This window comes from Bombyx mori, chromosome 19 (assembly GCF_030269925.1).
Source record: "Bombyx mori chromosome 19, ASM3026992v2".
Lineage (NCBI taxonomy): Eukaryota > Metazoa > Arthropoda > Insecta > Lepidoptera > Bombycidae > Bombyx > Bombyx mori.
Genome location: NC_085125.1, coordinates 5574867 through 5586919, shown reverse-complemented (window position 1 = coordinate 5586919; position 12053 = coordinate 5574867). Strand labels below are relative to the sequence as shown.

Sequence of the window (12053 nt, the reverse complement as noted above, 5' to 3'; positions counted from 1 at the left end):
ATGTTCATCTTCGACGACAAATATATTTATTTGGCTAATAAAATAGCGTATTACCTTCGAATAACTAGCGAATAATGAACGAATAGCTTATTAACTTTGCAACAATTAGTCGTTTAAATGGATTCCAAAAAAGTAGGAGGATCATGACAAAAATTTTATGTGTCTTATGACTACGTATAACAAACCTTTTTTTAGTGGAACTGATTTTTATTTAATTCATTTTTTATTTCTGAGTTAAATAAAGTAAAAATTGGAGAGATTGTTATGAACGTACAAAATTTATATATATGAACTGAAAAGTAAAAAGATGACTGTGTCGGCTGTGTTGGTTTCGATTAGCATCAGCCCATCTCTTTCCGCGAATATCGTAGAAGGCAATTATGGAATAGGCATGATGACAGTGGTCAAGTATCGCCAAAATATTTAATTGATCTAATGAAACAGGATTCAAGGATTTTGAAAAATGTATTTATTTTCATAAATATGATTCATTTCATTCATTCAGATGTATGATGTTAAAATAAATCTACAAAATACAACAATCAGCCATGATAGCTTAAACACCAATCAGAGCGAATTACGCTAAAAATTCCGCCTTTATTTTCTACAGAAATATGATATATTTTTGATATAATAGATACTTCTTAATATCATAGAATAGATTTTGAAAATTAGTCATCATGCCTATTCACCGGAGAAAGGGCAGCAGTGTTCTCAGAATGCATCAGTGTACTGCGATCGCTAATCGGTATTTAATGGTATTGTAGGGTAGGTAAACCGTTCTGTCTATTTGTACCCTGAAATAGTCATGCGTTCCCGTTTTAACGGGTGGCATAACTGTTGTATAATACAATAGAGCTTTCGACCGCATGTCTCATGGTGGGTGGTCACATTCACAGTGTGATACCTACGGACTCTGGTAACCACTTCAAGCACGCGGACCGTGAGACCGTGATTCTGTTGATATCTCACACTAGGGCTGCATATGTTCTAGCATGTATGGTGGGTATCAATGTGAGGCTATGAGGATGTGAAACCAAGTAGGCCTAACAGTTTCTATATTTTTTCTCTGCTTGTGATAAATACTTATCTCGCGACCCACCAGATATCGAAAGTTAAAGATATCGTAACGAGCATAGGTACGCCTCCTGAAGGTAAGTAGTCATAGCCACTAATGGACAATGATTTAGCCAGAAGTACAGCCAAGTTGTTTCTTAAAACTTGTATTTATTATATCACAGGTATCCCATTCTGAATACCGGACATAGGACTACTTTGCTGCAAGTACTTAAAGGAGGGGGAGGAAACAATTCCTACTTGATTGGAATGAAACTAAGCTTACTACTAGTAGAATAAAATTAAACAACTGAACAGTTTTCTTCATTCTTTTAATGCATTTTCTCTAATTTGTTTACAGCGATGAGCACTTTTGGTGAAAATAGATAATTACCAGAAATTATTTTTAAATAATTAACAAATAACATTTATAAATTAAAACTCTTTTTTGATATAGTAATAGATTCTCTTTCATACAATCATTAGTTTAACTTCACAATCAAAAATAGATTTCTTCTATAAAATTCATATAATTTATAAAAGCATTAATGTTAGATTGATAAAATAACAATAAATAAATGCCTCTGGGAATGAAACGCAATAATATTTTGTTATTCTCTTTGTAGATAAATTGACAGATAATCTTTCTGCTATGATCAATATATAAATCTTATGAGTATATAAAGTATCTATTGGTGTTAATTGTCGATCTGAACTAGGCTGCGTTTTTTCTACAAAGAAAGCTAATGCATATTGGTTCTTCATTCATTAACTATATTTTGGCTAAAGTTCAACATTCGCAAAATCGTCATTTACAAATTTGTCATGACACTAAGTATTAATCAACGATGATGATTTCGCGTTCCGGGACGTCCGCTCCGCGACCCTATTCCCGAGCTTCGCTAGGATATGTCGCTCATTAAAACTATTCCCCTAATTATATAAGTGTCTACAGTCGTGTGAATACAGGCAAGCCATATTGATAAGCAATCGTTCCAGTTCCGAGTGAATCGAACGCGTATAGTTGGAGTAATGGAACGTGAAACTAATTTCCGGTGTCCTGAAGCACGTGTTGCATGAATTCGAGCTACGCTAATGTCGGTCGCGGAGAGTACGGCCGAAGCGCGTGCAGCTTTAGCATTCCCACTATCACATACGTAATTCGTCCGAATTTGTTAACGCTTTGGCCTACTTATTACTACTAAATGATCACTATCGACAATAAATTATTTTCGCCTACAATTAAAATGAAATTATGAAGTTTAGTGGTGCATTGAGATAAGAGACGTCCGTCTCGCGCCGCGAGAGCACGGATTAATTGACTGAACCGCTCGACCGAACGCCCCCTAGACTTACGTAAATTTATCGAACCGCATAAACGCGCAAACTCACAATAAAATATATTTACATCAGAAATAATTCTCGAAACTTCCGAAGCTCTAACTATATCACCTCTACTTAGGAAACCGAGATATTAATGCTGGCGCTAATTATGCCCTTTTATATCGGTGAATATAACTACTTATAATTAAAGTTAAACAAAGCAACGTATGCTATTTGAATCGTATGTGAGAATTAACTTGTGCGTCACATGTACAGCGTGAGATTTTTGTGAGGCGCAATTAGATATATACTAAGGAATGTTTCCTTGTAATTCTTGTGTTTAACGTTTGTTAAATATTAGAAGGCTGCTGTTCCTTTTCTGTTTAGTCCGCAATTGAAAGCTTAACTGATAATCGAAACAAGTTAACTTAGTTGTAAATCATAATTTTTAGCCGAGAATGCGTCACAAATGTCACCTCCCCACGTACTCCGCAACGATTCAATAACACTGTTACACAGTAAAATAAAATAATGGAACGGAAATCGATGGAACAATATAAAGTCTCTGAACCGTGTTATTCAGGCACGTTGATTTATTACTATGCACTTATATCCCACCGTTTCGCCATCGAATACCCCGTATCAACAAAGATCAATTTCAAACGTCATTACATGTAGCATAAAATATTGATATTTTTAAATTTCAGTCTAGTCTAAATCATTATTTTTTCTTTTAATAATGGCAAGGTATCTATAAAGATCTCCCTATAAAGATTTAATAGTAATCGTTTTTTTCAATACACAACAGGTATACATTTATATCTATACAATCGGAATACGTCACGTATTCATCGATTCCTCACAGCGTCAATGATATAAAATTTAACCTAAATTATAACACAGGAGAATTAAGTATAAGATCACAAAATGAGATTCAAGGGGCGTCGCGCGCGGCGGGCGGCCGGCGAAGTCGCAGCTACTAGAGTCGAGTCTACGCTACAACTAGCGAGCGGCCCTCGCACTAAGCCTAGTGTCGGGAGCGTCGCGTCGCGTCGCGGCGTGCCGCGGCAGGCCTAGCAGAGCGTGCGGCGTCAGGGTGCGATGCCCGCGTCCGATTTGTGGAAGGCGGCTCCGACCGACGACAACGACGGCGGCTGAGCCTGCGTCGAACTGAAGTCGTGCTCCGACTTGGGACGCGGCAGCGCAGCCGCTACGCCCAGCCCCGGTAGGGCCACACCTGCCATGCGACACGATGCCGCCTGCAGCGGTTGCAGTGCTAGCCCCAGCGACCTCTCCGACAGTCGTGCCACACTGTCGTCTGACAGACTCACGTGCTCTGCTTCTGCCGCGAGAGCGTTAACCACTGCGTTGATCGTGTTCCCTTCGGATGTCGTGTCGTCTTCGCGGTGCGCCACCAGATTCGGGTTTTTGCCGATCTTGTTCAGTCGTTCGGCTGCGACACTTTCCATCGTGCGTCGCATCAACGGATACTGGTCTAGCACGGCGTTGAAATGATCCACCGACAAAGAGAACAGATTGCAGTACGTCTCGGCGCGGACGGATGCTACTCTGCGAGCGTTTGTTAGCAAGCAGATTTCTCCGAAGTACGAACCGTCGGATAGACTGGTGGCAACTTCACCGTTGGCCATGACTATATCTACGATGCCTTCTTGGATGAAATACATTTTATTTCCTATTGTTCCTTCCTTTATGATAATGTCACCTGAGAACAAGCAAAAAGTGCATTGTAAATTTTTAAGTTAATATTTTTGGGAAGAAATTATATTCGAAGTCGTCGTGGCCTAAAAGATAAGACGTCCGGTGCATTCATGTTGAATCGATGCACCGGTGTTCGAATCCCGCAGGCGGGTACCAATTTTTCTAATGAAATACGTATTCAACAAATTAATGTTCACGATTGGCTTCCCCGGTGAAGGAATAAAAATCAAACCCGCAATATTATAATTTGCGTAATTACTGGTGGTAGAACCGCTTGTGAGTCCGCGCGGGTAGGTACCACCACCCGGCCTATTACTGCCGTAAAGCAGTAATGCGTTTTGGTTTGAAGGGTAGGGCAGCCGTTGTAGCTATACTTGAGACCTTAGAACTTATATCTCAAGGTGGATGGGCGCATTTACGTTGTAGATGTCTATGGGCTCCAGTAACCACTTAACACCGGGTGGGCTGTGAGCTAGTCCACCCATCTAAGCAATAAAAAAAAAAAAAAAACAAAAATTACGGAGAAGAATTTCTTTAAGCAGGAAGTCCAAAACCCTTTGAACTTGATAAAGTGTTGATCGGTCCGTCGGTTATAGATTTATAAATATTAAACAGTCACACGTACCAGGCTGAAACACTTCATAGCGTAGTTTGGTGACGACATCTGACACAAAGTTGGAGTCGGCGTTTGCAAAGAAAGGTACAGAGGCCACAAGTGAGCGACAGTTGTAGTTGATGACATCTTCGCGCAGTTTTTCGCTCAGCTCGCCCAAAATTACTTCCTCATCGAAGAATTTCCCTTGGTATCTGTGTTCGAAGTACTCGGTGATACGTTGACGCATTTCACGTGGTAATTTGCGATACGCCATGTACTCTTCTACTTGTTTCACCTAGAATTTAATATAGAACAATTTTAATAGTATTTCCAGGATAGGTAGGTATATGTATTTTAAAACACACTGCCACACATGCAATACCCCCACAGCTTATGTACAATTAGACAGTGAAAGAAACTTGCTATTTACATAGCACATTAATTAGATCTCCTTTGTCCTTTAAGGAAAGAGGACTGTCAGGATAAAGAAATCAACCTGGCGGGAAAACCTGTGCCAATAGTTTAACAAAAGCCCCCAATATTTGTTTCGAACTGTGGTATCTAAGTTCTAAATCGCATTAATGACTGCCAACCTTCGTTAGAAGATGAAACCTGAGGAACAAACTGTGTATTCACGCTTTTAACAATCCATATGGTTAGAGATACCGTTGTGAAGTAAACTGTTATGAACACCCATTAATAAAAAAAGGGTGCGTGTTATGTACGCGCTTAAGAAGTTATACTTTATTTTTATTAAATTTATTTCTCTTTCTTTTTTTTTTAATCAATTTGAAAAAAAAACGATTAAACAACATCCTCAAACACGCATATTGGACAACCCTTTTCTTGACATCGTATAAATTCGGTAATTCTCGGTACGGTTCGGAAAGTTCACCTGCGGCTATATTCAGACTGGCCAAGTTACGTCGGTCGTATTGTAATGAGCAATTTGGTGGGCAACTTCATTCTGTTAATTTTGTGTCACGATGCGCGCGCATCGTAAAATATCACTCTCATAAATTTTTCATAACGCGCCTAAAGAAGTATAACTTCAAAAACGTGTTCTGTACAATAATGATATGCTGCATGAATCTTTAATGTTAGTTGACACACGTTTATGAATTATTAATTTGTGCAGATATTGATGAATTCATGAAGATCACACACTATATAACACTAAACACACATTCTGCTCTGTACTCACGTCTAATCTCTGAAACAGGCAATGGTTGCTTTAATGATCTGCTTTATTAAGCACATGCGTGTATTATTTGGGGCCGGTAATGTTTTATCTATTTTTTTTAGAAACTTTTATTATTTTTATTTTGTTACGGTGCCAGAGGTTTATATATGTAGGTGTTCATAACAATTTAGGGGATAATTTAAAAAACATGAAGAATGGTTTGATATGTATTTAACAAATCCGTGTTACCTTTTCACGGTATTGCCTGCGTGAAGAGTCGAGACTCTGGATGAGATTGGTTGCGTGACCTAGGAAGAGCGCGTAGCAAGTGGCTCCTGATATCATCGAGAGCATCGTGAGCCACATGTCGGTGAGTGATTGAGGAGGGAACCGTCCGTAACCGATGCACAACATATGTGACATTGCCTTGAACAGCGCCCATGAATATTGTTCTAACCAAAAAGCCTCCTGAAACGGTACGAAACTATTGTTATTTAGGTTTCCCTATAAATTTTTGGGTAAAGTTATTTATCTCGTTCTCTCTCATTCATGTTTATTTCATTATTCATGAATAGAAATCTCTAGCGTTCTTTTTATTATGATATGAATTTGCGTAATAATAGTTTTAAAAGTTGGTAACGGATTTTTGAATAACATATTCAAGTTGTCTTCTAATATTAAAATTAATTATGGAAATAATGACCTGTAACTCGTTTATAGCAACCCACGAGTTTGGTGGAAATCCTTGCAGCATAGGAACCAGGAACTGTAGACATCCGGACCAATGGCCGATCAACAGCATCATACATATTAAGTTGAATATCCGCATGAACACGGAAGCCATGTTGAGAAACTGTAAAGAGAACATATTTATTAGCTCCTCAGAACAAATCGGTTCATTCCGCCTCTAAAGGAAGCCGTGCGGACTGCGCGCGATAAGGACGCTCGAGTTGAAGCTTCGCGATGATTTACTACCGATGAATTGTCGTAAAGAAGTGTGAAACAAAACATGAACGCGTGAGACGAGTCGTGGAGCGGCATGCTTGGTGGCGGCTTGGAGCGGGTCGCGTGGCCGCGGCCGCCTCACGGTCACGCGAGCCGCGCCCTCGCGCGTCCGCCCGCGCGCCCGTCGGCAGGACCAGGGGGGCCAAACAGAAACGACAAACAAACAGTAAGCGAAGCGTACGCAGCGGGCTAGAGGACGCCGGGCGGCGCCGCCGGCAACATGCTAAGCGGGCGAACGAGCACATGCGCGCCGGCTCGTGCCGACCCTGGTTACCTTGAAGATCAGATTGCTTTTGGTGTGCCCCTTCTTTTTGGCAAAGTCGGAGCTCAGACGTCCCCTTCTTTCCGTGCGCTTTTTTTGAAGATTCTGCAAGATCTAGAAAACAAGCGAGAAACACGAGATAGTAGGAAGAGAGCCAGGCGCGCCCGAAGCGCGGGCGGGATCGACGGGCAAAGGTAGTCGCGGGGTGTGCGGGGCGGAGCGGGGCCGGGGGGGCGTGCGGCACACATAGAATGCACTAACATCGAGACGAGTGGTATACGGGCTAATCCCCTACTCTAGGCGCTGGTGGGCGCGGGCGACATGCTGCACCTGCGAGAAGAGGTCACGTGAGCCGCTGCCGTCTGCGTCGGCTGGCTCGTCGCGCGGCTGCGGCCCGGGACTCATCTGCACACAACACCGGCACAGCGATGTCGTAGCCGTCACCCTCCCCGTACTCCACTTCTCACTGACTCTCCGCTTTTTTACGATTTTAGACGAAACTTTTTGCCAATTAGAATGGAATGTTTGGTTTAATTTAAGAAATCATTGCCCGATTGAGGTATTTTAGCGACATTTTGAATTTTCATTCTACCCGCGAATGGAACAGATTTATTTTGGGATTTTAATAATTTGAGTGTGTGTTTTGTTTTAATTATTTTAAATATATGCGTTTTGAAATTTTTGAAATTTTGGTGTTTAGCGTCAGCGGATCGATTCTAAAGGCCTTGAGAAGCGGCAAATAAATATTATTGATAATTTTGCAAATAATAATTATGTCGTGTTGGCAAGTGTGAGTCGGTTCGGGTCAGACGCGAGGACGCGGTCGCGGCGCGGGCTCATAGAGAGAAAAGATAGATCAGACGTCACGTGTGAGAGCGTGCTCAGGCAGAAAGAAGCTTGCAGAGAAGCAGTAGAGAAGTGCAGAGCGGGACTTTGGGCTCAAATACAGTGGAGGGTGGGATCAATGGTATATAATACAGGATTACAATACAACAAACTCCATCAGACATCTTAGGATCACTACGCACTAAAACAATTTCAGATTAATAACATTATCATTGAATCATTCATCATTTTTATTATATATTTTATTAATTTAATACAGCTTAATCCAATATTATTGTTTTATTTTATTAGTCATGTTAAGTATATGTGAGCGTAATGTAGTTAGAGCAGTGTTAGTGGTAATACAGTAGGATAGTAAGTTTAATAAATTGTATGTGTTGCTCGGAACAGATGATGATGGCTTACATATACTTCCTCCCATTGTGAGACATATCGGACGAGCCTGGAGAGACGGAGCAGTCGAACCAATGATAGCAGCTTTGCTAATCGGAGTATCCTCAGCGCGCGACCCGCATGTAGTATTTGAAAGTTTTCACTGAAATCCTGTTATTGATATTGTTTTTGGTAAACGATATATATTTTGATGCTCTCAGAGTCACCTTCAGAGCACACAATGAACAGGCATTGTATCTTACATAATTCGGTAAGACATGCATATTTACTGATTTCAAAGATTTTTGCCAGCCAAAGAAAAGTGCTGAAGCGTAACGAACATGTTATAATTATGTTTTTGAAAAATTTACAATTTTAAAAATTTACAATCGTAATAGTTACGGGTGTGGATAGAAACAGGATCGCTGTTTTGGATTTTTAAAACTTTTGTAGGGACCACAAATGTCCCCGTAGCAACTAATAATTATATGTATGTGTTAGCGATAATCATATTGCAATGATGCTACGCAAGTCTCGGGATTGTCGGGCTGTCGATAGCACGTTAGGTTGTAATCCCAATATACGTTAGTCACTTAACTAAACACGTGTCTTATTAATCCTTGTCCGATATAGAGGAGACTCAACGCTTTCTTTACTAAAAAAAAGTTTGATTTGGTCTGCTTCAAATGTATGTTACGTTATGCTTACGTTTTCATATGATTTTTTTTTTGTTTATTGATCTTTAAGCAAAAGAGTGCAGTCGCGGACTTATTGTTCAAAGCATTCTCTACCAGTTAACCAAGGATGGTGCAGAGAGTGCTGCGGTAGGCACATTGCTTTATCGAAAAAAAATATAAATACAATAATAGTATTAAATAAAAACAAACTATTTCTATGTGTTCAGAAGACAAAGTATTGTCCTATAATACTTCCTCTTTAAGCAGTATACCTTTGAAGTAGAGTTGTAGAATGTAGTTAATGCATGCGCACATAATACAAATGCAATTAATTACGCGCATTGACGATTTTATCATTAATAACGTTTTCCCTCAAACGATCGCTGAGCGATATAAGAATTTAGTAATCTTTACCACCATTGACAGCGATCCTGGTTATAAAGAGACTAAGAATTCTGTTAGTGATAGCAACGATATATTGGTGACCTATTTCATTATATTAAGCTCAGTTGCTGTCATTGCTGAAAGTTTTCTTAAAACTTTTAAAATATAATATTACAAGTGTTGCATAATATGCAATTTGGTCGTGTTGTATCTTGCAAAATATATAAAAAAAATCATGAAAAGAACAAGAAGTTTTACAATAAAAAAATTAATAAAAAAAACATGCTGTAACTATGCCACAAATGGTTGATAAAGATATAATGAAATATGAAGAGAAGAAGACGTGCGATTGTCACGTGATCAAGAATACAGAAAGCGATTATGAAGTAAAAGTAGCTGTCACAGCGAAGATAACAACTGCAGATATCCTTAAAACAGCAAGTGATCTGTATTGTGAAAAGATAGTCCTGGTATAATGTGCAGGTATTGAAAAAGTGCTTATTGGATAGATTATCACAGTGAAAAGATAATTCAAACAAGAGACCAAATTTAAAGACTTAACGCCGTCTGCACGGCTAAGAACAAATGAATTATATTGTTGTGATCATTCAAATGAATTACCAGTGAAGGGCCAGAAACGTGCAAACAGTAAATGTGCGAAAAGCTACATAATGATACTGAAAGTAACGGTGACATATATGTGGTGCTAGCAAACCTTGGAACATTTCTTAGACCTTAAATCATGAGACACTAATTTGATACACGATGACGGAGAGGTTCTCGCAGCGGTTGGGTAAGAGGTTCACAGGTGAGTAATAAAACAATACAAATTAAAAAGAACAAAATAACACTCTAAAAACAAATGAACACCGAAGCTGAAACAGAATATCAACAACATAAAGATAGATTAAAACTAGTAATAAGAACAACACGGCCAAATTGCAACGTACGTTTACCTGATTGAAGATCAAAAATATATAATCTAGTGGTATACTAGAGATGAGGTCCAGGAAGAACCAAGTCCTCAAATAGTGTTTCGCTATTAACTTTGGATCTAGTATTACTTGCTCTGCATTATCTTGTTGCATTATTCCTGTAATAATATAAAAAAGTTATTGCAGCATTTGATTTATGAAATGCGTCCAGAAATTGATCAATTGGATAAAAGATTACCTGTTCTAAAATTAACAACGATATCTATTAGAAATATGGTATCGGACAGACAATTGAAGGCAATCCAGCGCGTGCTAAGGTCATCGTTGAAGAAGGAGATGGCAACTGGTAGGATGATTAAATTCGCCACAAGAAGTAGCAGCATGCATAAGTCCCAGTAAAATCTGTAAAAAACAAATAAAATCATTGTAAAATCATCATTTCGAATAAGTGAAAAGAGCATTTGAGCATCATTGTTCTGAAACTTCAAATAAAAAACGATATTGCAATTTTTTACGAAATTCGATGAATTTTTTTGTCGCAAACCTCTTACAGTATATTTGAGTGGAAAAGTGTACAAAAAAATTAGATTCGGAGTACCTAATATCAAAACATAATTAGGAAACCGAAACTTGTTGTTGTATGTGTAAAATACCCAAAAAGCTTTATAAAAAATATTTTTCTTTAAGTAGATGGCTTTCTATTGTGAAGCAATAATAAGTTTCGGTTTGACGGCTGGGGCAGCCGTCGTATTGTAGAAATTGAGACTTAGTACTCAAGTCTCAAGGTGGGTGGCGGTTGTTGATGTATATGGGCATTGGTATAACACCAGGTTAGCCGTGAGCTCGTCCACGTATTTTAGCGACAAACAAAAAAGATAGAAACGAGATAAATCCGTAAAATTGCCTCAAATAGTCAATATTCTATTAGATATCGTAATGTCATCAAATCAAATATTTAGAATGATATACGACATACGTTTTGCATTTGATTCTAACGGGAATTCGACGCAGTAATATCAGGATGCAACATAAATACCTATTGGTTTAATTAGCTTTAATTCAATGTATTGCCCATTGTGATGCGTTGGAATGGCAGTGGCATGAATAAACATGCCGTTTCAGACTTCAATACGATTTAAACACATAAATGTGTCTATTATATTCATTATACGTAATTCTATGATTTGTACGTTATTTTTAATTAAATTATGCATAGTGAATAATCTCGTAGATGCCTAAAGATAGCATTATATTGTACCAATATATGAGGTTGACTTGTAAATTCAAAAGGCAAACAAGAAGTGTCTACTTTTGTAAGTAAAAAATTATAATTATAAACTTTATTAATAAGACTTAAATGTTGTTTTATTAAATTTGTATTTTAAGATTTTAATTTATATGGTTTGGTATGAGTGAATGAATGTATGAATGAATGTAATGGTATGAATTTATTATAATATTATTATTTTTTAAACTCACGTGCTTAGTTTTTGAGGTTACAATGCGCGAAATGAAATTAAATGCGAAGTGTTCCAAGATGAATAGGTTAGGATTAAAATTTAATTACGAACATCTTCAAAGAGCACGCTTTCACTGAGACAAAAGAAAGATTAATTAATGCAGTAGGTTTTGCGAAGTACCTGTCGTGTTCCGGCAAGAATTTTAGGTAGCCTCCCATTATGGATTTTGCTTATGA

General features: G+C 38.5%; 1 protein-coding gene and 1 long non-coding RNA gene across 23 annotated transcripts in view; one reads left to right on the top strand and one right to left on the bottom strand.

The window, feature by feature from the left end:
• The first annotated feature begins 243 nt into the window (after positions 1-243).
• LOC110386462 (uncharacterized) lies at positions 244-1378 on the top strand. The gene is made up of 2 exons (XR_002431651.3): positions 244-768; positions 1242-1378. It is a non-coding gene; the product is annotated as an uncharacterized LOC110386462 (long non-coding RNA).
• LOC101745162 (potassium/sodium hyperpolarization-activated cyclic nucleotide-gated channel 2) overlaps positions 1372-12053 on the bottom strand; it is a 271145-nt gene continuing 260463 nt past the window's right edge. For 8 of the 22 annotated variants that reach the window (XM_038017547.2, XM_062673960.1, XM_062673959.1 and 5 more), the window contains 8 exons: positions 10596-10759; positions 10373-10515; positions 8395-8532; positions 7156-7257; positions 6580-6729; positions 6126-6344; positions 4724-4988; positions 1372-4102 (listed from right to left, as the gene is read on the bottom strand). In XM_038017547.2, the coding sequence (XP_037873475.1) occupies positions 3471-4102; positions 4724-4988; positions 6126-6344; positions 6580-6729; positions 7156-7257; positions 8395-8532; positions 10373-10515; positions 10596-10759 (1813 nt within the window). In that variant the 3' untranslated portion in view covers positions 1372-3470. The remainder of the gene's footprint in view (positions 4103-4723; positions 4989-6125; positions 6345-6579; positions 6730-7155; positions 7258-8394; positions 8533-10372; positions 10516-10595; positions 10760-12053) is intronic. The other 14 variants (XM_038017550.2, XM_062673969.1, XM_062673967.1 and 11 more) reach the window with 4 other exon arrangements.